This window comes from Engystomops pustulosus, chromosome 11 (assembly GCF_040894005.1).
Source record: "Engystomops pustulosus chromosome 11, aEngPut4.maternal, whole genome shotgun sequence".
NCBI lineage: Eukaryota > Metazoa > Chordata > Amphibia > Anura > Leptodactylidae > Engystomops > Engystomops pustulosus.
This window is the reverse complement of record NC_092421.1, coordinates 80,196,989-80,223,934: the sequence shown is the minus strand read 5'-3', so window position 1 is coordinate 80,223,934 and position 26,946 is coordinate 80,196,989. Positions and strand designations below refer to the sequence as shown.

Sequence of the window (26,946 nt, the reverse complement as noted above, 5' to 3'; positions counted from 1 at the left end):
GGTCTGCAGGTCATGGAAGGTCATGGAGGGTCATGGAGGTCTGCAGGTCATGGAGGGTCATGGAGGTCTGCAGGTCATGGAGGGTCATGGAGGTCTGCAGGTCATGGAGGGTCATGGAGGTCTGCAGGTCATAGAGGGTCAAGGAGGTCTGCAGGTCATGGAGGGTCATGGAGGTCTGCAGGTCATGGAGGGTCATGGAGGTCTGTAGGTCATGAAGGGTCATGGAGGTCTGCAGGTCATGGAGGGTCATGGAGGTCTGCAGGTCATGGAGGGTCATGGAGGTCTGCAGGTCATGGAGGGTCATGGAGGTCATGGAGGGTCATGGAGGTCTGCAGGTCATGGAGGGTCATGGAGGTCTGCAGGTCATGGAGGGTCATGGAGGTCTGCAGGTCATGGAGGGTCATGGAGGTCTGCAGGTCATGGAGGGTCATGGAGGTCTGCAGGTTATGGAGGGTCATGGAGGTCTGCAGGTCATGGAGGGTCATGGAGGTCTGCAGGTCATGGAGGGTCATGGAGGTCTACAGGTCATGGAGGGTCATGGAGGTCTGCAGGTCATGGAGGGTCATGGAGGTCTGCAGGTCATGGAGGGTCATGGAGGTCTGCAGGTCATGGAGGTCTGCAGGTCATGGAGGGTCATGGAGGTCTGCAGGTCATGGAGGGTCATGGAGGTCTGCAGGTCATGGAGGGTCATGGAGGTCTGGAGGGTCATGGAGGTCTGCAGGTTATGGAGGGTCATGGAGGTCTGCAGGTCATGGAGGGTCATGGAGGTCTGCAGGTCATGGAGGGTCAAGGAGGTCTGCAGGTCATAGAGGGTCATGGAGGTCTGCAGGTCATGGAGGTCTGCAGGTCATGGAGGGTCATGGAGGTCTGCAGGTCATGGAAGGTCATGGAGGGTCATGGAGGTCTGCAGGTCATGGAGGGTCATGGAGGTCTGCAGGTCATGGAGGTCTGCAGGTCATGGAGGGTCATGGAGGTCTGCAGGTCATGGAGGGTCATGGAGGTCTGCAGGTCATGGAGGGTCATGGAGGTCTGCAGGTCATGGAGGTCTGCAGGTCATGGAGGGTCATGGAGGTCTGCAGGTCATGGAGGGTCATGGAGGTCTGCAGGTCATGGAGGGTCATGGAGGTCTGCAGGTCATGGAGGGTCATGGAGGTCTGCAGGTCATGGAGGTCTGGAGGACAGGACATCTCCAAGCTGCTGTACCACGACCTTCCCTCACCAGTAACTAATGGGTTAAAGATGTTATCCCGCAAAAACTAAAGGAAAAGCTCCTCCTCCATCCCGGGATGGGTGATATCAGCTGCTTCCGAGATGTGTGGAAATATTTCGGGCAATTTTCAAGACTCCTGGTATCAAAGGTAGAGGTAGAGAGACCAACCAAATGTCCCCCTGGTACTGGAGCATGGAGATCATTATTATATTCTTACAAATTCATCTCCACATGTCAATGCTTTGTGGCTGTAAAGAAGACCATTGCTATAAATCTGATTTCTAGGCCTCTCGGGAGCAGTGTGAGAGTGCTGGGAGCTACCGGCTAATAGAGCGGAGAAGCGGAGACCGGTCAGTGGCCTCTTTCTTACATTTTACTCCGTCATGAAATTTCCTGTTTTCATATTTTCCTTTCAGTATCATGTGGAATAGTTGGAAGCAGTGACGGCCTCTCCTGAGCGTCCTCTCTACTCTGTACATAATCTGGCTTTAGCAGCTCCCGTCTCTGCTTTGTCTTAGCATCTGATACAGAGCTGTGTGTGTAAATGTATGGGTGTAGCAGACTGTGTGTGTGTAAACGTATGGATGTAGCAGAGCTGTGTGTGTAAATTTATGGATGTAGCAGACTGTGTGTGTGTAAACGTATGGATGTAGCAGAGCTGTGTGTGTGTAAATGTATGGATGTATCAGAGCTGTGTGTGTAAATGTATGGATGTATCAGAGCTGTGTGTGTAAATGTATGGATGTAGCAGAGCTGTGTGTGTAATTGTATGGATGTAGTAGAGCTGTTTGTGTAATCGTATGGATGTAGCAAAGCTGTGTGTGCAAATGTATGGATGTAGCAGAGCTGTTTGTGTAATCGTATGGATGTAGCAGAGCTGTGTGTGTAAATGAAGCAGAGCTGTGTGTGTAAATGTATGGATGTAGCAGTGCTGTGTGTGTAAATGTATGGATGTAGCAGAGCTGTGTGTGTAAACGTATGGATGTAGCAGAGCTGTGTGTGTGTAAATGTATGGATGTATCAGAGCTGTGTGTGTAAATGTATGGATGTAGCAGAGCTGTGCGTGTAATTGTATGGATGTAGTAGAGCTGTGTGTGTAAATGAAGCAGAGCTGTGTGTGTAAATGTATGGATGTAGCAGTGCTGTTTGTGTAAATGTATGGATGTAGCAGTGCTGTGTGTGTAAATGTATGGATGTAGCAGAGCTGTGTGTGTAAATGTATGGATGTGCGCCTCCATCAACAGACAGATCAGAGCTTATGTATTTCACTGCATTATATCAATGTCAGATGTATGTGGCATTCAATTCAGAAAATTTATTTGAATGGGTTATTTCTTGGTTTCCAAATTTCTAACCCTTTCAAATGCAATAAAATTGGTGCAAAAAGTGCAAAATGAGCATTTGATCCTCTGATTCTGTCTAAAAGTTCAAGTCAGCCTCTCCAGATGCCTCCCTATAGCAGTGTAATATACATTACTGGCCTTGGTGTAGAGAGGCATCTCCATCTACTGTCGTAACATCACACATGGGGTGTAGCTCCGGGGGACACAGAAATAGGAGCTGCACCAAGATCCCAATGTCTGAGGTAGGACAAAGGCCACTCATCTACATCTCAAACAAAGTATAAAACATGTCATTCTGCCCCTTAGAGGCTGGGGCCAGGGGTGGCAAAAAACCCAAAGTGTATTGACCCTGCTCCGGCTACTGGTTCCCGTCATACTTCCAGTCTTCAGTTCCTACGACAGTCCAGAAGTTCAGTGGGGTCATAGGACGTGATTCTGCCCATCCGTGGCCTCCTGGGACCACATGACAGCGGATCCCACGTCCCCCTTGTCATTGGGTTCTGAAGACTGGAATTGTCGCTGAGGTTTTACAACTCTAACACAGTTTTTGTTTGGGCTGCAAAGTGTGTAAATAAGCAAATTAGTGAAATTGCCATTAACGGAAGAGGAGAATTAGAGAACAAGGACGGGTTCAAAACTTGCAGATTGGAAAAAAAGACTTATTATAGTTACAAATAACAAAAAGAGAAACAGCACAACATAGAAGCAAAGCCACGATCTACAATGTATCAATATATACTGAAACTTCTGTAACTTCTCTTTCCAATGATTACGCTTTATTTTAATGTAATTATTTATTCTCTGCAATGAGACAATATTCAAGCACAGAATTACAATAAATTCCAAAATTCTCTGAAATCCTCTCACCAAAGATTCACCAGGAAGACGTGTTCAATCTCCTGCAGGATTTCCAGCTCCCTGAAGACGTTGCGGACCTCGTCCCGCTCGATGCACTGCTGCTTGTTCATGTACTTCATGGCGTACATCGTCTCTGTGTCCTTCTTCTGGACAATGCAAACCTAAAATAAAGGGGAACACAACATTTTAGGGATTTTTCACATGTTACTACTGAGAGTTTACAGCAGCTTCAACCTAAAGGAAATGAGTTCAACTCAGAAGCAGCAAAAGCAATTCAATAGACGAAGCTCAATCCCCCCGGAGAGGTCTCAGTCGTTTCCTTTGGGGTCTGAGATTTGCTCAAAGCAATTGTCACTTTATTTGTTGTGAATGTGGCAGGAGAACACAAAGTCATGATCCAATTTAGGGAACACCCTGGATGGAACCGCTTGACTGTTATGTGTATTCCCGGTACACAGCGCGGAGCATGGCAGAAGGATTCTCTATGGCGCCTATGGATCTGGTGTCATAAGGACAATATTACCAATCATGACCTCCGTGGCCACTGATTGGCTGCAGCAGAGGATCGGCACTGCAGGATATGGGATATCTGAGGGATCAATTTTTTTGTTTTTGTTTAAAGCCTGAATGACACCTTTAAGCTTTCCAAGGGTTGTGAGGAATTGAATTTTTTCATACATTTTACATATACATTATACATTGAATAAATATAGATTTAAAGTCCCCCCCTCCCCACTCCACTACCAGCAACTAGGGTATTAAATATCCTTTCTAGAATTCCCTCTTTTATGTAAAATTTCTAACATTTACAAATTATAAAAATCTCCTCTAAAGCCATATGCAAATGAGCAGAGAAGAGTCACTTTTTGCCTGAGATGAGTCATGTTGGGAAACTGAAAGGAAAATGTCACTTCAGATTGGTATTGTAGTACCTAGAATATTGGTTCTGGTATCATATTTAAGATGAGATTCCAATCTTTTACATCAGGGGGTTCAGTGAGCTACAGGATCCGAGATACAGGAAATTAAAATAAAGTTGGGAATTGGATTCATGTCTGAAGCTCAAATTCTCTACTATGACTTTACCAGCTGACATCTCCGGTTATTTAGCTCACAGAGCGACAAGCTCTGCATTTGAACTACGATTCTCATCTAAGTAAGGACCCCACAACCTTTGTTCTAGTATTCTCTTGATGGTCTGAGATAAGTTTCAACAAGTTGAACTTCACCACATATTGGAGGAAAAGATATAACCTTCAGCACCAGCTCAGTAAAAAAATGAATCCTTTGTTTATTAGTCAATCCATAAAAAGATACAAAATTCAAAAGTCCATTAAAAAGTGTTCACAAACATATTAGGGCGACGCGTTTCAGGCCACATCATTATGGTCTTTATTCACACCTAGTGTATTATACATAAATTACTCTACACTAGAAGCCACGATTGGTATTTGTTGATGGCAAAAATTAGAAAAACATACTAAATGTATCCAAAATAGCGCCAACAATATGCACAGGTTGTTTGTGGTATTGCATCTCAGTTATAATTAGAGATGAGCGAGTATACTCGTCCGAGCTTGATGCTCGTTCGAGTATTAAGGTTCTCGAAACGGCTCGTTGCTCGGACGAGTATTTCCCCTGCTCGAGATCAAGCATTTAATTAAAAATACACAGTGAAGAACAATGAAGAATAGAATAAAAACAGTGAACACAGTGACCACAGGATCATTTAAGTGAAAAACACAGTGAAGAATAGATTACAGATGTTCGGCACATCTGCTTACTTGTCGGAATATACGCGCGGAACAAAATAGTATGTGAAGAACAATATATATGTGTGAAGAATACATTGAAGAACACGGGGAGCAGCACAGAGACACCAGGGAGCAGCACAGAGACACCGGGGAGCAGCACAGAAACACCAGGGAGCAGGACAGAGACACCAGGGAGCAGCACAGAGACACCGGGGAGCAGCACAGAGACACTGGGGAGCAGCACAGAGACACCGGGGGAGCAGCACAGAGACATTGGGGGAGCAGCACAGAGACATCGGGGGAGCAGCACAGAGACATCGGGGGAGCAGCACCATGGAGACATCGGGGGAGCAGCACCATGGAGACATCGGGGCAACGGGCAGCACCATGGAGACATCGGGGCAACGGGCAGAACGGAGACATCGGGGGAACGGGCAGAACGGAGACATTGGGGGAACGGGCAGAACGGAGACATCGGGGGAACGGGCAGCACGGAGACATCGGGGCTGGGGCGGCACGTTATACATCGGGGCTGGGGCAGCGCGGATACATCGGGGCTGGGGCAGCGCGGATACATCGGGGCTGGGGCAGCACGGAAACATCGGGGCTGGGGCAGCGCCGATACATCGGGGCTGGGGCAGCGCCGATACATCGGGGCTGGGGCAGCACGGATACATCGGGGCAGCACGGATACATCGGGGCAGCACGGAGACACTCGGGGGAATGGGCAGAACGGAGACATCGGGGGAACGGGCAGAACGGAGACATCGGGGGAACGGGCAGTGTGGATACATCGGAGCTGGGGCAGCACGGATACATCGAAGCTGGGGCGGCACGGGTACATCGGGGCTGGGGCAGCACGGATACATCGGGGCTGGGGCAGCACGGATACATCGGGGCTGGGGCAGCACGGATACATCGGGGCTGGGGCAGCACGGATACATCGGGGCTGGGGCAGCACGGATACATCGGGGCAGCACGTAGACACTCGGGGATGGGCAGCACGGAGACACCGGGGAGCAGCAGCAAGTATCCCGACAAGTAAGCAGATGTGCCGAACATCTGCAATCTATTCTGCACTGTGTTCTTCACTGTGTTTTTCACTTAAATGATCCTGTGTTCACTGATTTTATTCTATTCTTCACTGTTCTTCACATCTGCTAACTTGTCGGGAGATAATATACGCGCGGAGCAGTGAAGAATAGATTGCAGATGTTTGCATACATCTGATCACTTACCAGAAGACATTCTTTTTCAATTAAATAACACATTTTATTCCCAAACCATGGTCCCTTTGAAAAATGCTCGAGTCTCCCATTGACTTCAATGGGGCTCGTTATTCGAGACGAGCACTCGAGCATCGGGAAAAGTTCGTCTCGAATAACTAGCACTCGAGCATTTTAGTGCTCGCTCATCTCTAGTTATAATGAATTCAACACAACAAAGGTACAATATAATACAATATAACAATAATACAGTAATAGGTTATATACACAGCTCATAGACAGGTTTGGTTAGACTAGTGGTTTCCAATCTGTAATCATAGTAATTACTATACATGGAAGAAGCAGGTTATGGCACCAGAATAGGCTTTTTCGCTTGTCTGTTACTGAAGGGAGTTACAGCCAGCACACGACCATCTTCTCCTAAAGGAAATAAAATCTTTGCAAACAAAAAGTTTTGACATTGCACCGATCCTACTGTCCTGCTCAGCAATAGGGCACATACTGTCCTGCTCAGCAATAGGGCACATACTGTCCTGCTCAGCAATAGGGCACATACAGTCCTGCTCAGCAATAGGGCACATACAGTCCTGCTCAGCAATAGGGCACATACAGTCCTGCTCAGCAATAGGGCACATACTGTCCTGCTCAGCAATAGGGCACATACTGTCCTGCTCAGCAATAGGGCACATACAGTCCTGCTCAGCAATAGGGCACATACAGTCCTGCTCAGCAATAGGGCACATAGTGTCCTGCTCAGCAATAGGGCACATACAGTCCTGCTCAGCAATAGGGCACATAGTGTCCTGCTCAGCAATAGGGCACATACTGTCCTGCTCAGCAATAGGGCACATACTGTCCTGCTCAGCAATAGGGCACATACAGTCCTGCTCAGCAATAGGGCACATACAGTCCTGCTCAGCAATAGGGTACATAGTGTCCTGCTCAGCAATAGGGCACATACTGTCCTGCTCAGGAATAGTGCATTTGAACTACGATTCTCATCTAAGTAAGGACCCCACAACCTTTGTTCTAGTATTCTCTTGATGGTCTGAGATAAGTTTCAACAAGTTGAACTTCACCGCATATTGGAGGAAAAGATATAACCTTCAGCACCAGCTCAGTAAAAAAATGAATCCTTTGTTTATTAGTCAATCCATAAAAAGATACAAAATTCAAAAGTCCATTAAAAAGTGTTCACAAACATATTAGGGCGACGCGTTTCAGGCCACATCATTATGGTCTTTATTCACACCTAGTGTATTATACATAAATTACTCTACACTAGAAGCCACGATTGGTATTTGTTGATGGCAAAAATTAGAAAAACATACTAAATGTATCCAAAATAGCGCCAACAATATGCACAGGTTGTTTGTGGTATTGCATCTCAGTTATAATTAGAGATGAGCGAGTATACTCGTCCGAGCTTGATGCTCGTTCGAGTATTAAGGTTCTCGAAACGGCTCGTTGCTCGGACGAGTATTTCCCCTGCTCGAGATCAAGCATTTAATTAAAAATACACAGTGAAGAACAATGAAGAATAGAATAAAAACAGTGACCACAGTGACCACAGGATCATTTAAGTGAAAAAGACAGTGAAGAATAGATTACAGATGTTCGGCACATCTGCTTACTTGTCGGAATATACGCGCGGAACAAAATAGTATGTGAAGAACAATATATATGTGTGAAGAATACATTGAAGAACACGGGGAGCAGCACAGAGACACCAGGGAGCAGCACAGAGACACCGGGGAGCAGCACAGAAACACCAGGGAGCAGGACAGAGACACCGGGGAGCAGCACAGAGACACCGGGGAGCAGCACAGAGACACTGGGGAGCAGCACAGAGACACCGGGGGAGCAGCACAGAGACATTGGGGGAGCAGCACAGAGACATCGGGGGAGCAGCACAGAGACATCGGGGGAGCAGCACCATGGAGACATCGGGGGAGCAGCACCATGGAGACATCGGGGCAACGGGCAGCACCATGGAGACATCGGGGCAACGGGCAGAACGGAGACATCGGGGGAACGGGCAGAACGGAGACATTGGGGGAACGGGCAGAACGGAGACATCGGGGGAACGGGCAGCACGGAGACATCGGGGCTGGGGCGGCACGTTATACATCGGGGCTGGGGCAGCGCGGATACATCGGGGCTGGGGCAGCGCGGATACATCGGGGCTGGGGCAGCACGGAAACATCGGGGCTGGGGCAGCGCCGATACATCGGGGCTGGGGCAGCGCCGATACATCGGGGCTGGGGCAGCACGGATACATCGAGGCAGCACGGAGACACTCGGGGGAATGGGCAGAACGGAGACATCGGGGGAACGGGCAGAACGGAGACATCGGGGGAACGGGCAGTGTGGATACATCGGAGCTGGGGCAGCACGGATACATCGAAGCTGGGGCGGCACGGGTACATTGGGGCTGGGGCAGCACGGATACATCGGGGCTGGGGCAGCACGGATACATCGGGGCTGGGGCAGCACGGATACATCGGGGCTGGGGCAGCACGGATACATCGGGGCAGCACGTAGACACTCGGGGATGGGCAGCACGGAGACACCGGGGAGCAGCAGCAAGTATCCCGACAAGGAAGCAGATGTGCCGAACATCTGCAATCTATTCTTCACTGTGTTTTTCACTTAAATAATCCTGTGTTCACTGTTTTTATTCTATTCTTCACTGTTCTTCACATCTGATAACTTGTCGGGAGATAATATATGCGCAGAACAGTGAAGAATAGATTGCAGGTGTTTGCATACATCTGATCACTTACCAGAAGACATTCTTTTTCAATTAAATAACACATTTTATTCCCAAACCATGGTCCCTTTGAAAAATGCTCGAGTCTCCCATTGACTTCAATGGGGCTCGTTATTCGAGACGAGCACTCGAGCATCGGGAAAAGTTCGTCTCGAATAACTAGCACTCGAGCATTTTAGTGCTCGCTCATCTCTAGTTATAATCAATTCAACACAACAAAGGTACAATATAATACAATATAACAATAATACAGTAATAGGTTATATACACAGCTCATAGACAGGTTTGGTTAGACTAGTGGTTTCCAATCTGTAATCATAGTAATTACTATACATGGAAGAAGCAGGTTATGGCACCAGAATAGGCTTTTACGCTTGTCTGTTACTGAAGGGAGTTACAGCCAGCACACGACCATCTTCTCCTAAAGGAAATAAAATCTTTGCAAACAAAAAGTTTTGACATTGCACCGATCCTACTGTCCTGCTCAGCAATAGGGCACATACTGTCCTGCTCAGCAATAGGGCACATACTGTCCTGCTCAGCAATAGGGCACATACAGTCCTGCTCAGCAATAGGGCACATACAGTCCTGCTCAGCAATAGGGCACATACAGTCCTGCTCAGCAATAGGGCACATACTGTCCTGCTCAGCAATAGGGCACATACTGTCCTGCTCAGCAATAGGGCACATACAGTCCTGCTCAGCAATAGGGCACATACTGTCCTGCTCAGCAATAGGGCACATACTGTCCTGCTCAGCAATAGGGCACATACTGTCCTGCTCAGCAATAGGGCACATACAGTCCTGCTCAGCAATAGGGCACATACAGTCCTGCTCAGCAATAGGGCACATACTGTCCTGCTCAGGAATAGGGCACATACTGTCCTGCTCAGCAATAGGGCACATACTGTCCTGCTCAGCAATAGGGCACATAGTGTCCTGCTCAGCAATAGGGCACATAGTGTCCTGCTCAGCAATAGGGCACATACTGTCCTGCTCAGCAATAGGGCACATACTGTCCTGCTCAGCAATAGGGCACATACTGTCCTGCTCAGCAATAGGGCACATACAGTCCTGCTCAGCAATAGGGCACATAGTGTCCTGCTCAGCAATAGGGCACATACAGTCCTGCTCAGCAATAGGGCACATAGTGTCCTGCTCAGCAATAGGGCACATACTGTCCTGCTCAGCAATAGGGCACATAGTGTCCTGCTCAGCAATAGGGCACATACAGGCAGTCCCCGGGTTACATACAAGATAGGGTCCGGAGGTTTGTTCTTAAGTTGAATTTGTATGTAAGTCGAAACTGTATATTTTATAATTGTAGATCCAGACAAAAGAAATTTTGGCCCCAGTGACATTTGGAGTTTAAACATTTTTTGCTGTAATGGGACCAAGGATTGTCAATAAAGCTTCATTACAGACACTTTACAGCTGATTATTGCAGTCTGGGACTATAGTAAAGCATTCAGATAGCTTCACCGGAGGTCAGAGGGGTCCGTCTGTAACTATGGGTTGTCTGTAAGTCGGGTGTCCTTAAGTAGGGGACCGCCTGTACTGTCCTGCTCAGCAATAGGGCACATAGTGTCCTGCTCAGCAATAGGGCACATACTGTCCTGCTCAGCAATAGGGCACATACTGTCCTGCTCAGCAATAGGGCACATACTGTCCTGCTCAGCAATAGGGCACATACTGTCCTGCTCAGCAATAGGGCACATAGTGTCCTGCTCAGCAATAGGGCACATAGTGTCCTGCTCAGCAATAGGGCACATACTGTCCTGCTCAGCAATAGGGCACATAGTGTCCTGCTCAGCAATAGGGCACATACTGTCCTGCTCAGCAATAGGGCACATAGTGTCCTGCTCAGCAATAGGGCACATACTGTCCTGCTCAGCAATAGGGCACATACTGTCCTGCTCAGCAATAGGGCACATAGTGTCCTGCTCAGCAATAGGGCACATACTGTCCTGCTCAGCAATAGGGCACATACTGTCCTGCTCAGCAATAGGGCACATACTGTCCTGCTCAGCAATAGGGCACATAGTGTCCTGCTCAGCAATAGGGCACATACTGTCCTGCTCAGCAATAGGGCACATAGTGTCCTGCTCAGCAATAGGGCACATACTGTCCTGCTCAGCAATAGGGCACATACTGTCCTGCTCAGCAATAGGGCACATACTGTCCTGCTCAGCAATAGGGCACATACTGTCCTGCTCAGCAATAGGGCACATAGTGTCCTGCTCAGCAATAGGGCACATAGTGTCCTGCTCAGCAATAGGGCACATACTGTCCTGCTCAGCAATAGGGCACATAGTGTCCTGCTCAGCAATAGGGCACATACTGTCCTGCTCAGCAATAGGGCACATAGTGTCCTGCTCAGCAATAGGGCACATACTGTCCTGCTCAGCAATAGGGCACATACTGTCCTGCTCAGCAATAGGGCACATAGTGTCCTGCTCAGCAATAGGGCACATACTGTCCTGCTCAGCAATAGGGCACATACTGTCCTGCTCAGCAATAGGGCACATACTGTCCTGCTCAGCAATAGGGCACATACTGTCCTGCTCAGCAATAGGGCACATACTGTCCTGCTCAGCAATAGGCACATACTGTCCTGCTCAGCAATAGGGCACATACTGTCCTGCTCAGGAATAGGGCACATACTGTCCTGCTCAGCAATAGGGGACATAGTGTCCTGCTCAGCAATAGGGCACATAGTGTCCTGCTCAGCAATAGGGCACATAGTGTCCTGCTCAGCAATAGGGCACATAGTGTCCTGCTCAGCAATAGGGCACATACTGTCCTGCTCAGCAATAGGGCACATAGTGTCCCGGAGTAGGGGTCATTACGAATGTATAATCTGCCCTCATACACTGTCACCCCCTGGTGGGAACGTTGCATTAGTGTGATCTTAGCTCAGCAGTGCCCAAAAAAGTCACAGTCCTACATTGTCCTGAGAGAAGGACCCAGAGAAGGATTTATATAACAACTTAGAAAAAATGTCTCTAACAACTTCCACCTTTGCTTTAGTAATAAGATAACTGCACATTCATCACTCGGGGAGCAAGTAATCGATAACCCATCTGTGAGATCAGGGTCTTCTCCAGGTTTTCAGGAGGCCCCTGGGTGATAAACCCTCGATGGGCCTCTTTGCAGTGAACTCACTGGCCGCATTAAAAATTCAGAAACTAAAACAGTCTCCTGTTCCCTAGTTTATCATCCCCTTGATGGCTATTTAATATAAGCACCCCTCACCCCCATCGATTCCTTATGTCCAGCCTTATGTGGGCCCCCCAGCAGCTCTGGGCCCTGGCACTTGCCCCAGCATTCCCAGTGCTGGCGCCGACCCTGTGTGAGATCAGTCTATGAGTCAGGGGTGGACGCGTGGTCTTGGCTCCATTTGAGGAATATCCTTCACATGTTTTCCGCTGGAGATATTGGATTGGGTAAAAAGTAAAACCAGTGAATGTGAATGACAGGAATGTGCAGGAAGAAGCCGTCATCCATCACACGTGGTCCTCATATAGAACGCTCCTCCAGACTGCAACAATGGAGGAGCTTCGTTACTGCCCAGAAAAACATTCATTATCGCTCGCTGACAGATACTTAATATGAGTTTTATCCTGCGATCCAGCAATAAAACATTCTGTCAGAAAATTAATTGAAAAAAGAGAAGGATTTCAAGGTGGACACGGAGCCAGTGCTCAGAGGGAGAAACGTCCTCCAGCGAAACAGCTACAATAATAACCGTGTAAAAACACATTCACATTATCAATAATATTTAGAATCTATAATAAAAATCCGCTCAACAAAGAAAAAAAAACACTTAACACATGATGCAAAGGGGACTTCAAACATTTTCTAAATTGTATAGAAAGTTGATTAAAAAAACGAAAAATCTCCCCTATTATAGAACAGACAGAACAATCTTACTCAGCGCATTCTCAGCCGTCCTACAGTATATATATTCTAAACTTAAACCATAGATGTTAAAGGGAACCTGTCACCAGGAATGTAATTTTTAGCTGGTGACAGGTTCCAATAGCCTCTGCTATGCTGCTTTTAAAAGTGCATTTGTCAGCAGTCTGAATCATTTCAGTACTTTATATAAGTTTATTTCACATTACTTGGCTCCCTGCCAGCAGTGTGTGGTGGGGGAAGCAGCAGCAGTCAGTGTGCCTGTTTCTACTCATCCATTCTCCCTCTGCTGCACACCATCCCCCTCCTCCCTGCTCAATGCACATGACAGAAGGTGAGGAGGGGGCTGCTGAGTGTGGAGGAGAGGAGACCGAGACACAGGCTTTAGCTGCCTAACCCCCGGGACTCACCAAACACTGCTGGCAGGGAGCCAGGTAATGGGAAATAAACGTATATAAACTAATGCAATAATTCAGATCAGCAAAGCAGAGGCTATGAGAACCTGTCACCAGCTAAAATTGCCATTTCTGATGACAGGTTCACTTTAAATTAAAGTTCCGAGATCTAAAACTTTTGACACTAAGTATTATATAGCGAGGAGCTGAACATTTTTACTATCTTTTCCCTTGTTACAATATTAAGGTAAAGTCATTATTAAAACTGTGTTATAATAATCCCCTTGTAAGAATAGGGCGGAACCGGTAGAAAAGGAAATATGTTAACTGCAGTTTTCTTGAGAAAAACTGGCAAATCAGAGTAACAGAAGGAGCCGATCAGTTAGTTACTCTAAGATAAGAAGCCAACGTGAAGCCGGAGCCAGAAAGCTGCATTGTACGAAACATGGACCAGACAGACTACACTCCATATATATAGCTCTCCATGTACACAGCTCTACATGTATACAGCTCTCCATGTACACAGCTCTCCATGTACACAGCTCTACATGTATACAGCTCTCCATGTACACAGCTCCCCATGTACACAGCTCTCCATGTACACAGCTCTACATGTATACAGCTCTACATGTATACAGCTCTACATGTATATAGCTCTCCATGTACACAACTCTACATGTATATAGCTATCCATGTACACAGCTCTCCATGTATATAGCTCTCCATGTACACAGCTCTACATGTATACAGCTCTTCATGTATATAGCTCTCCATGTACACAACTCTACATGTATACAGCTCTCCATGTATACAGCTCTCCATGTACACAGCTCTCCACGTACACAGCTCTACATGTATATAGCTCTCCATGTACACAGCTCTACATGTATATAGCTCTCCATGTACACAGCTCTACATGTATACAGCTCTCCATGTATACAGCTCTCCATGTACACAGCTCTCCATGTATATAGCTCTCCATGTACACAGCTCTACATGTATACAGCTCTCCATGTATATAGCTCTCCATGTACACAGCTCTACATGTATATAGCTCTCCATGTATATAGCTCTCCATGTACACAGCTCTCCATGTACACAGCTCTCCATGTATATAGCTCTCCATGTATATAGCTCTCCATGTACACACCTCTACATGTATACAGCTCTCCATGTACACAGCTCTCCATGTACACAGCTCTCCATGTATATAGCTCTCCATGTATATAGCTCTCCATGTACACACCTCTACATGTATACAGCTCTCCATGTACACAGCTCTACATGTACACAGCTCTACATGTATACAGCTCTACATGTATACAGCTCTCCATGTATACAGCTCTCCATGTACACAGCTCTACATGTATACAGCTCTACATGTATACAGCTCTCCATGTATATAGCTCTCCATGTACACAGCTCTCCATGTATACAGCTCTCCATGTACACAGCTCTACATGTATACAGCTCTACATGTATACAGCTCTCCATGTATATAGCTCTCCATGTACACAGCTCTCCATGTATACAGCTCTCCATGTACACAGCTCTACATGTATATAGCTCTCCATGTACACAGCTCTACAAGTATATAGCTCTCCATGTACACAGCTCTCCATGTATATAGCTCTCCAAGTATATAGCTCTCCATGTATACAGCTCTCCATGTATATAGCTCTCCATGTATATAGCTCTCCATGTACACAGCTCTACATGTACACAGCTCTCCATGTACACAGCTCTCCATGTATATAGCTCTCCATGTATACAGCTCTCCATGTATATAGCTCTCCATGTATATAGCTCTCCATGTACACAGCTCTCCATGTACACAGCTCTCCATGGACACAGCTCTCCATGTATATAGCTCTCCATGTATATAGCTCTCCATGTACACAGCTCTACATGTATACAGCTCTACATGTATATAGCTTTACATGTATATAGCTCTCCATGTACACAGCTCTCCATGTATACAGCTCTCCATGTACACAGCTCTACATGTATACAGCTCTACATGTATACAGCTCTCCATGTATATAGCTCTCCATGTACACAGCTCTACATGTATACAGCTCTCCATGTACACAGCTCTACATGTATATAGCTCTCCATGTACACAGCTCTCCATGTACACAGCTCTCCATGTATATAGCTCTCCAAGTATATAGCTCTCCATGTATACAGCTCTCCATGTATATAGCTCTCCATGTATATAGCTCTCCATGTACACAGCTCTACATGTACACAGCTCTCCATGTATATAGCTCTCCATGTATACAGCTCTCTATGTATACAGCTCTCCATGTACACAGCTCTACATGTATACAGCTCTACATGTATATAGCTCTACATGTATATAGCTCTCCATGTACACAGCTCTCCATGTATACAGCTCTCCATGTACACAGCTCTACATGTATACAGCTCTACATGTATACAGCTCTCCATGTATATAGCTCTCCATGTACACAGCTCTCCATGTATACAGCTCTCCATGTACACAGCTCTACATGTATATAGCTCTCCATGTACACAGCTCTCCATGTACACAGCTCTCCATGTATATAGCTCTCCAAGTATATAGCTCTCCATGTATACAGCTCTCCATGTATATAGCTCTCCATGTATATAGCTCTCCATGTACACAGCTCTACATGTACACAGCTCTCCATGTATATAGCTCTCCATGTATACAGCTCTCTATGTATACAGCTCTCCATGTACACAGCTCTCCATGTATATAGCTCTCCATGTATATAGCTCTCCATGTACACAGCTCTACATGTACACAGCTCTCCATGTATATAGCTCTCCATGTATACAGCTCTCTATGTATACAGCTCTCCATGTACACAGCTCTCCATGTACACAGCTCTCCATGTATACAGCTCTCCATGTATATAGCTCTCCATGTATATAGCTCTCCATGTACACAGCTCTACATGTACACAGCTCTCCATGTATATAGCTCTCCATGTATACAGCTCTCTATGTATACAGCTCTCCATGTACACAGCTCTCCATGTATATAGCTCTCCATGTATATAGCTCTCCATGTACATAGCTCTACATGTACACAGCTCTCCATGTATACAGCTCTCCATGTATACAGCTCTCTATGTATACAGCTCTCCATGTACACAGCTCTCCATGGACACAGCTCTCCATGTATATAGCTCTCCATGTATATAGCTCTCCATGTACACAGCTCTACATGTATACAGCTCTACATGTATATAGCTCTACATGTATATAGCTCTCCATGTACACAGCTCTCCATGTATACAGCTCTCCATGTACACAGCTCTACATGTATACAGCTCTACATGTATACAGCTCTCCATGTATATAGCTCTCCATGTACACAGCTCTCCATGTATACAGCTCTCCATGTACACAGCTCTCCATGTACACAGCTCTCCATGTATATAGCTCTCCAAGTATATAGCTCTCCATGTATACAGCTCTCCATGTATATAGCTCTCCATGTATATAGCTCTCCATGTACACAGCTCTACATGTACACAGCTCTCCATGTATATAGCTCTCCATGTATACAGCTCTCTATGTATACAGCTCTCCATGTACACAGCTCTCCATGGACACAGCTCTACATGTATATAGCTCTCCATGTATACAGCTCTCTATGTATATAGCTCTCCATGTATAAAGCTCTCCATGTACACAGCTCTACATGTATACAGCTCTACATGTATACAGCTCTACATGTATACAGCTCTCCATGTACACAGCTCTACATGTATACAGCTCTACATGTATACAGCTCTCCATGTATATAGCTCTCCATGTACACAGCTCTACATGTATACAGCTCTCCATGTATATAGCTCTCCATGTACACAGCTCTCCATGTATACAGCTCTCCATGTACACAGCTCTACATGTATATAGCTCTCCATGTACACAGCTCTACATGTACACAGCTCTACATGTATACAGCTCTACATGTATACAGCTCTCCATGTATATAGCTCTCCATGTACACAGCTCTCCATGTATACAGCTCTCCATGTACACAGCTCTACATGTATACAGCTCTACATGTATACAGCTCTCCATGTATATAGCTCTCCATGTACACAGCTCTCCATGTATACAGCTCTCCATGTACACAGCTCTACATGTATACAGCTCTACATGTATACAGCTCTCCATGTATATAGCTCTCCATGTACACAGCTCTCCATGTATACAGCTCTCCATGTACACAGCTCTACATGTATATAGCTCTCCATGTATGCAGCTCTCCATGTACACAGCTCTACATGTATACAGCTCTACATGTATACAGCTCTCCATGTATATAGCTCTCCAAGTATATAGCTCTCCATGTATACAGCTCTCCATGTATATAGCTCTCCATGTATATAGCTCTCCATGTACACAGCTCTACATGTACACAGCTCTCCATGTATATAGCTCTCCATGTATACAGCTCTTTATGTATACAGCTCTCCATGTACACAGCTCTCCATGGACACAGCTCTCCATGTATATAGCTCTCCAAGTATACAGCTCTCCATATACTTAGCTCTCCATGTATATAGCTCTCCATGTACACAGCTCTCCATGTATACAGCTCTCCATGTACACAGCTCTCCATGTATACAGCTCTCCATGTACACAGCTCTACATGTATATAGCTCTCCATGTACACAGCTCTACATGTACACAGCTCTACATGTATACAGCTCTACATGTATACAGCTCTCCATGTATATAGCTCTCCATGTACACAGCTCTCCATGTATACAGCTCTCCATGTACACAGCTCTACATGTATACAGCTCTACATGTATACAGCTCTCCATGTATATAGCTCTCCATGTACACAGCTCTCCATGTATACAGCTCTCCATGTACACAGCTCTACATGTATACAGCTCTACATGTATACAGCTCTCCATGTATATAGCTCTCCATGTACACAGCTCTCCATGTATACAGCTCTCCATGTACACAGCTCTACATGTATATAGCTCTCCATGTATGCAGCTCTCCATGTACACAGCTCTACATGTATACAGCTCTACATGTATACAGCTCTCCATGTATATAGCTCTCCAAGTATATAGCTCTCCATGTATACAGCTCTCCATGTATATAGCTCTCCATGTATATAGCTCTCCATGTACACAGCTCTACATGTACACAGCTCTCCATGTATATAGCTCTCCATGTATACAGCTCTTTATGTATACAGCTCTCCATGTACACAGCTCTCCATGGACACAGCTCTCCATGTATATAGCTCTCCAAGTATACAGCTCTCCATATACTTAGCTCTCCATGTATATAGCTCTCCATGTACACAGCTCTCCATGTATATAGCTCTCCGTGTATATAGCTCTCCATGTGTATAGCTCTCCATATACTTAGCTCTCCATGTATATAGCTCTCCATGTATACAGCTCTCAATGTATATAGCTCTCTGTGTATATAGCTCTCCATGTATATAGCTCTCCATGTATAGAGCTCTCCATGTACACAGCTCTCAATGTATATAGCTCTCCGTGTATATAGCTCTCCATGTATATAGCTCTCCATGTGTATAGCTCTCCATGTATATAGCTCTCCATGTATACAGCTCTCCATGTACACAGCTCTCCATATATTTAGCCCTCAATGTACACAGCTCTCCATGTATATAGCTCTCCATATACTTAGCTCTCCATGTATACAGCTCTCCATGTACACAGCTCTCCATGTATATAGCTCTCCATGTGTATAGCTCTCCATGTATATAGCTCTCCATGTATACAGCTCTCCATGTACACAGCTCTCCATATACTTAGCTCTCAATGTACACAGCTCTCCATGTATACAGCTCTCCATATACTTAGCTCTCCATGTACACAGCTCCTGGGGGAAGTATTAGGGTCATAGAGGTGAAGTTCTCAGCCCTAAGAATCTTGTACATGACTCTCATTATATTAGCGATGTAAATCTGGGCTGTGGCTGACGCTGAATCACTGACACAGTAACAGCAGCAGCCAAGGAATTACATTACCGAAGCCGTCAGCTGCTTTTTGGACGGAAGAAAAGTCTTCACGAGGGACGTCTATAAATGAGAGATTAGTTTTAGTAAAAAGAGTCCAAAGCTTTTGTTCTGTTTCCAATTAGAGACCGGAACAAATTCTTCTCTCCTGCCAAAACTTTCACTAAAGTCTTAGAATTCATTTAAAATCGAAAACTTTTTTCTATCGCTACAATGTAACTAGTTTAGTAATATATATATATATGAATGGGTCTTTAGTAGGGATCAGCGGGCCCAGGGAAAGTTCCTTTGTGCTGCCATTTACCAGGGGATCTTTACTCCCTGTGATGTCATCGGTGAGCGACGATCTTTGGGAAAAAGTCAGCATTGCGAGTTGTAAATAGTATGATCGTGAGCCGGACCCCAAACCTGAACTTCTGACTGAAGACCCGATTTGGCACAAAACAGAACATTGTTACAGTTCACTCATCACCAGTCTTCAGCTGACATGGGAATTCATTTAGTAATCTTTATTTTTATATTATAGTTACCCTCTAAGATTCAATTGAAGTTACCAGTGTGGTGTCACATGGTTTAGTATTTGGCTCTTTTTTAAAAAAAAAAATATTTTTTTGTTATAAACTTCATTAAAGGTTTACAAAGTAGAATTTCGAGAATTGCAGATGATACTAATCTCTGTAAAGAAGACAACACAGAGGATGATAGTATAAGGCTTGGGGTGATAAATGGCTGATGAGGTTTAATGTAGATAAATGTAAGGTTATGCATTTGGGCCAAGCAAACAAAAAGCACAATTATTTTTCAAATTGTGAATTATTTGATAAAGCCAAAGCAGGAAAAAAATTGGGGGTGAATGCTAAACTTGATTTTGGTGGCCAGGAGTCTGCTGCTAATAAAGCAAATAAATCATGAGAAGCATTCATTCTTATGATAGATTCCTGTGATTATCCATTTTTATTCTGAAACATGTGTGCTATTATTTTTACATTTTAACCCTTAAAATGATTATATTTTTGTCTGTTATCTACAATTTTTCCTAAGCTCATGAATTATTTCAGCTTTTACTGAAGTCATCTATTTTCTGTTTGATCCCCCAGGGGTCGCTGCAGGTATCATGAATATTACAACGAGGATTGGGAATTGAATCAGGAGGTGTGTAGATGACTCTGAGTCTCTGATTATAGACCCTTATATAAGTGTTTAAGGGGTGGGAGTGTGGTAACAATTTTATATACATCAGATACATTTCTTCTATTTGAGCTTGTAGGACCCACACCTTTCTCCAAAGTCCTCCAAACCCCCCCCCCCCCCCCCCATTGCTTGTGTGTATCTTAAGCACCCATAGAAGTGAATACAAAGAATTCACCACAACCACTGGGTGTCACGGTAGGTTCATATCTATATATTCATATTCCTTATGAAACTGATTTAGTAAACCAGGCACTTGGATTGCTTAAAGTAGTTACAGTACCGAAAATGACATTTTGCTGGGTGGAAATTTGGGTCACGTCTTTATTTTTTTAACCCATAATTAACCAATAATATCCAAAATCAAACACTTGGTATAGAATAACACAATTTTGAGCACTGAAAGATTTTTCTAATCTGGACTCCCAGCTGGCAAGTTGGGCAGCTGAGCAACCACCCTCTCAAATCTTCCACCGCTGTGAATTAAAATGAAAATACAAAAAAATACAACGGAAAAACATTACAGAAACATAACATTAGGAGGGCGCGAGGGACAGCTGAGGGGCAGTTGACAGTTGAGTGTCACCTCAGAGAGGGACAGTGAGGGGCAGCCATATATTATCAGAAGTGCGTCTGTTGTGTAAGGTATTAAGTTAAAACTGATGTTATAAATATGCATAACTGTAGGCAGATAACATATTCATAAAATATACAATAAGAGCTCCTGCTCCCTCTCAATGCACAGGGATGGTAGCTGGAGGCAGATAGCACAGAATCATACAACTGACATAGACAGCTCCTCCTCTCACTCTCACTGTACAGCGACTAAAGCTGGAGGCAGATAGCACAGAGTCGTAGAATATACATAGACCGCTCCTCCTCCCTCTTACTGTACAGCGACTAAAGCTGGAGGCAGATAGCGCAGAGTCGTAGAATATACATAGGCAGCTCCTCCTCCCTCTTACTGCACAGCGACTAAAGCTGGAGGCAGATAGCACAGAGTCGTAGAATATACATAGGCAGCTCCTCCTCCCTCTTACTGCACAGCGACTAAAGCTGGAGGCAGATAGCACAGAGTCGTAGAATATACATAGGCAGCTCCTCCTCCCTCTTACTGCACAGCGACTAAAGCTGGAGGCAGATAGCACAGAGTCGTAGAATATACATAGGCAGCTCCTCCTCCCTCTTACTGCACAGCGACTAAAGCTGGAGGCAGATAGCGCAGAGTCGTAGAATATACATAGGCAGCTCCTCCTCCTTCTTACTGCACAGCGACTAAAGCTGGAGGCAGATAGCACAGAGTCATAGAATATACATAGGCAGCTCCTCCTCCCTCTTACTGTACAGCGACTAAAGCTGGAGGCAGATAGCGCAGAGTCGTAGAATATACATAGGCAGCTCCTCCTCCCTCTTACTGCACAGCGACTAAAGCTGGAGGCAGATAGCACAGAGTCGTAGAATATACATAGGCAGCTCCTCCTCCCTCTTACTGCACAGCGACTAAAGCTGGAGGCAGATAGCACAGAGTCGTAGAATATACATAGGCAGCTCCTCCTCCCTCTTACTGTACAGCGACTAAAGCTGGAGGCAGATAGCGCAGAGTCGTAGAATATACATAGGCAGCTCCTCCTCCCTCTTACTGCATAGCGACTAAAGCTGGAGGCAGATAGCGCAGAGTCGTAGAATATACATAGGCAGCTCCTCCTCCCTCTTACTGCACAGCGACAAAAGCTGGAGGCAGATAGCGCAGAGTCGTAGAATATACATAGACCGCTCCTCCTCCCTCTTACTGCACAGCGACTAAAGCTGGAGGCAGATAGCACAGAGTCGTAGAATATACAGAGGCAGCTCCTCCTCCCTCTTACTGCACAGCGATTAAAGCTGGAGGCAGATAGCACAGAGTCGTAGAATATACATAGGCCGCTCCTCCTCCCTCTTACTGCACAGCGACTAAAGCTGGAGGCAGATAGCACAGAGCCGTAGAATATACATAGGCAGCTCCTCCTCCCTCTTACTGCACAGCGACTAAAGCTGGAGGCAGATAGCACAGAGTCGTAGAATATACATAGGCAGCTCCTCCTCCCTCTTACTGCACAGCGACTAAAGCTGGAGGCAGATAGCCAAGAGTCGTAGAATATACATAGGCAGCTCCTCTTCCCTCTTACTGCACAGCGACTAAAGCTGGAGTTAGATAACACAGAATCATAAAACTGACACAAAGGGAAAGTTCCTTTGTGCTGCCATTTACCAGGGGATCTTTACTCCCTGTGATGTCATCGGTGAGCGACGATCTTTGGGAAAAAGTCGGCATTGCGAGTTGTAAATAGTGTGATCGTGAGCCGGACCCCAAACCTGAACTTCTGACTGAAGACCCGATTTGGCACAAAACAGAACATTGTTACAGTTCACTCATCACCAGTCTTCAGCTGACATGGGAATTCATTTAGTAATCTTTATTCTTATATTATAGTTAACCTCTAAGATTCAATTGAAGTTACCAGTGTGGTGTCACATGGTTTAGTATTTGGCTCTTTTTTTTAAAAAAAATATTTTTTTGTTATAAACTTCATTAAAGGTTTACATAGTAGAATTTCGAGAATTGCAGATGATACTAATCTCTGTAAAGAAGTCAACACAGAGGATGATAGTATAAGGCTTGGGGTGATAAATGGCTGATGAGGTTTGATGTAGATAAATGTAAGGTTATGCATTTGGGCCAAGCAAACAAAAAGCACAATTATTTTTCAAATTGTGAATTATTTGATAAAGCCAAAGCAGGAAAAAAATTGGGGGTGAATGCTAAACTTGATTTTGGTGGCCAGGAGTCTGCTGCTAATAAAGCAAATAAATCATGAGAAGCATTCATTCTTATGATAGATTCCTGTGATTATCCATTTTTATTCTGAAACATGTGTGCTATTATTTTTACATTTTAACCCTTAAAATGATTATATTTTTGTCTGTTATCTACAATTTTTCCTAAGCTCATGAATTATTTCAGCTTTTACTGAAGTCATCTATTTTCTGTTTGATCCCCCAGGGGTCGCTGCAGGTATCATGAATATTACAACGAGGATTGGGAATTGAATCAGGAGGTGTGTAGATGACTCTGAGTCTCTGATTATAGACCCTTATATAAGTGTTTAAGGGGTGGGAGTGTGGTAACAATTTTATATACATCAGATACAATTCTTCTATTTGAGCTTGTAGGACCCACACCTTTCTCCAAAGTCCTCCCCGCCCCCCCCCCCCCCCCATTGCTTGTGTGTATCCTAAGCACCCATAGAAGTGAATACAAAGAATTCTCCACAACCACTGGGTGTCACGGTAGGTTCATATCTATATATTCATATTCCTTATGAAACTGATTTAGTAAACCAGGCACTTGGATTGCTTACAGTAGTTACAGTATCGAAAATTACATTTTGGGTGACGTCTTTATTTTTTTAACCCATAATTAACCCATAATATCCAAAAATCAGACACTTGGTATAGAATAACACAATTTTGAGCACTGAAAGATTTTTCTAAACTGGACTCCCAGCTGGCAAGTTGGGCAGCCAAGCAACCACCCTCTCAAATCTTCCACCATTGTGAATTAAAATTAAAATACAAAAAAATACAAAGGAAAATTATTATAGAAACATAACATTAGGAGGGCGCGAGGGACAGCTGAGGGGCAGTTGACAGTTGAGTGTCACCTCAGAGAGGGACAGTGAGGGGCAGCCATATATTATCAGAAGTGCGTCTGTTGTGTAAGGTTTTAAGTTAAAACTGATGTTATAAATATGTATAACTGTAGGCAGATAACATATTCATAAAATATACAATCACAGCTTCTACTCCCTCTCAATGCACAGGGATGGGAGCTGGAGGCAGATAGCACAGAATCATACAACTGACATAGACAGCTCCTCCTCTCACTCTCACTGCACAGCGACTAAAGCTGGAGGCAGATAGCGCAGAGTCGTAGAATATACATAGGCAGCTCCTCCTCCCTCTTACTGCACAGCGACTAAAGCTGGAGGCAGATAGCAATGAGTCGTAGAATATACATAGGCAGCTCCTCCTCCCTCTTACTGCACAGCGACTAAAGCTGGAGGCAGATAGCGCAGAGTTGTAGAATATACATAGGCAGCTCCTCCTCCCTCTTACTGCACAGCGACTAAAGCTGGAGGCAGATAGCATAGAGTCGTAGAATGTACATAGACTGCTCCTCCTCCCTTTTACTGCACAGCGACTAAAGCTGGAGGCAGATAGCACAGAGTCGTAGAATATACATAGGCAGCTCCTCCTCCCTCTTACTGCACAGCGACTAAAGCTGGAGGCAGATAGCGCAGAGTCGTAGAATATACATAGACTGCTCCTCCTTCCTCTTACTGTACAGCGACTAAAGCTGGAGGCAGATAGCACAGAGTCGTAGAATATACATAGACCGCTCCTCCTCCCTCTTACTGTACAGTGACTAAAGCTGGAGGCAGATAGCACAGAGTCGTAGAATATACATAGACCGCTCCTCCTCCCTTTTACTGTACAGCGACTAAAGATGGAGGCAGATAGCACAGAGTCGTAGAATATACATAGGCAGCTCCTCCTCCCTCTTACAGTACAGCAACTAAAGCTGGAGGCAGATAGCACAGAATCATACAACTGACATAGACAGCTCCTCCTCTCACTCTCACTGCACAGCAACTAAAGCTGGAGGCAGATAGCACAGAGTCGTAGAATATACATAGGCAGCTCCTCCTCCCTCTTACTGCACAGCGACTAAAGCTGGAGGCAGATAGCACAGATTCGTAGAATATACATAGACAGCTCCTCCTCCCTCTTACTGCACAGCGACTAAAGCTGGAGGCAGATAGCGCAGAGTTGTAGAATATACATAGACTGCTCCTCCTTCCTCTTACTGTACAGCGACTAAAGCTGGAGGCAGATAGCACAGATTCGTAGAATATACATAGACAGCTCCTCCTCCCTATTACTGCACAGCGACTAAAGCTGGAGGCAGATAGCGCAGAGTTGTAGAATATACATAGGCAGCTTCTCCTCCCTCTTACTGCACAGCGACTAAAGCTGGAGGCAGATAGCACAGAGTCATAGAATATACATAGGCAGCTTCTCCTCCCTCTTACTGCACAGCGACTAAAGCTGGAGGCAGATAGCACAGAGTCATAGAATATACATAGGCAGCTCCTCCTCCCTCTTACAGTACAGCGACTAAAGCTGGAGGCAGATAGCACAGAGTCGTAGAATATACATAGGCAGCTCCTCCTCCCTCTTACTGTACAGCGACTAAAGCTGGAGGCAGATAGCACAGAGTCGTAGAATATACATAGGCAGCTCCTCCTCCCTCTTACTGCACAGCGACTAAAGCTGGAGGCAGATAGCACAGAGTCGTAGAATATACATAGGCAGCTCCTCCTCCCTCTTACTGCACAGCGACTAAAGCTGGAGGCAGATAGCGCAGAGTCGTAGAATATACATAGACTGCTCCTCCTTCCTCTTACTGTACAGCGACTAAAGCTGGAGGCAGATAGCACAGAGTCGTAGAATATACATAGACCGCTCCTCCTCCCTCTTACTGTACAGTGACTAAAGCTGGAGGCAGATAGCACAGAGTCGTAGAATATACATAGACCGCTCCTCCTCCCTTTTACTGTACAGCGACTAAAGATGGAGGCAGATAGCACAGAGTCGTAGAATATACATAGGCAGCTCCTCCTCCCTCTTACAGTACAGCGACTAAAGCTGGAGGCAGATAGCACAGAATCATACAACTGACATAGACAGCTCCTCCTCTCACTCTCACTGCACAGCAACTAAAGCTGGAGGCAGATAGCACAGAGTCGTAGAATATACATAGGCAGCTCCTCCTCCCTCTTACTGCACAGCGACTAAAGCTGGAGGCAGATAGCACAGATTCGTAGAATATACATAGACAGCTCCTCCTCCCTCTTACTGCACAGCGACTAAAGCTGGAGGCAGATAGCGCAGAGTTGTAGAATATACATAGACTGCTCCTCCTTCCTCTTACTGTACAGCGACTAAAGCTGGAGGCAGATAGCACAGATTCGTAGAATATACATAGACAGCTCCTCCTCCCTCTTACTGCACAGCGACTAAAGCTGGAGGCAGATAGCGCAGAGTTGTAGAATATACATAGGCAGCTTCTCCTCCCTCTTACTGCACAGCGACTAAAGCTGGAGGCAGATAGCACAGAGTCATAGAATATACATAGGCAGCTTCTCCTCCCTCT

The 26,946-nt window shown here is 45.3% G+C and overlaps 1 protein-coding gene across 1 annotated transcript in view; it reads right to left on the bottom strand.

Moving 5' to 3' along the window:
- Positions 1 to 26,946, bottom strand: part of STK32C (serine/threonine kinase 32C) — a 285,927-nt gene that overhangs the window by 42,156 nt on the left and 216,825 nt on the right. The window contains exon 3 of the mRNA XM_072131004.1: positions 3,421 to 3,572. Coding sequence (XP_071987105.1) covers positions 3,421 to 3,572 — 152 coding nt within the window. The remainder of the gene's footprint in view (positions 1 to 3,420; positions 3,573 to 26,946) is intronic.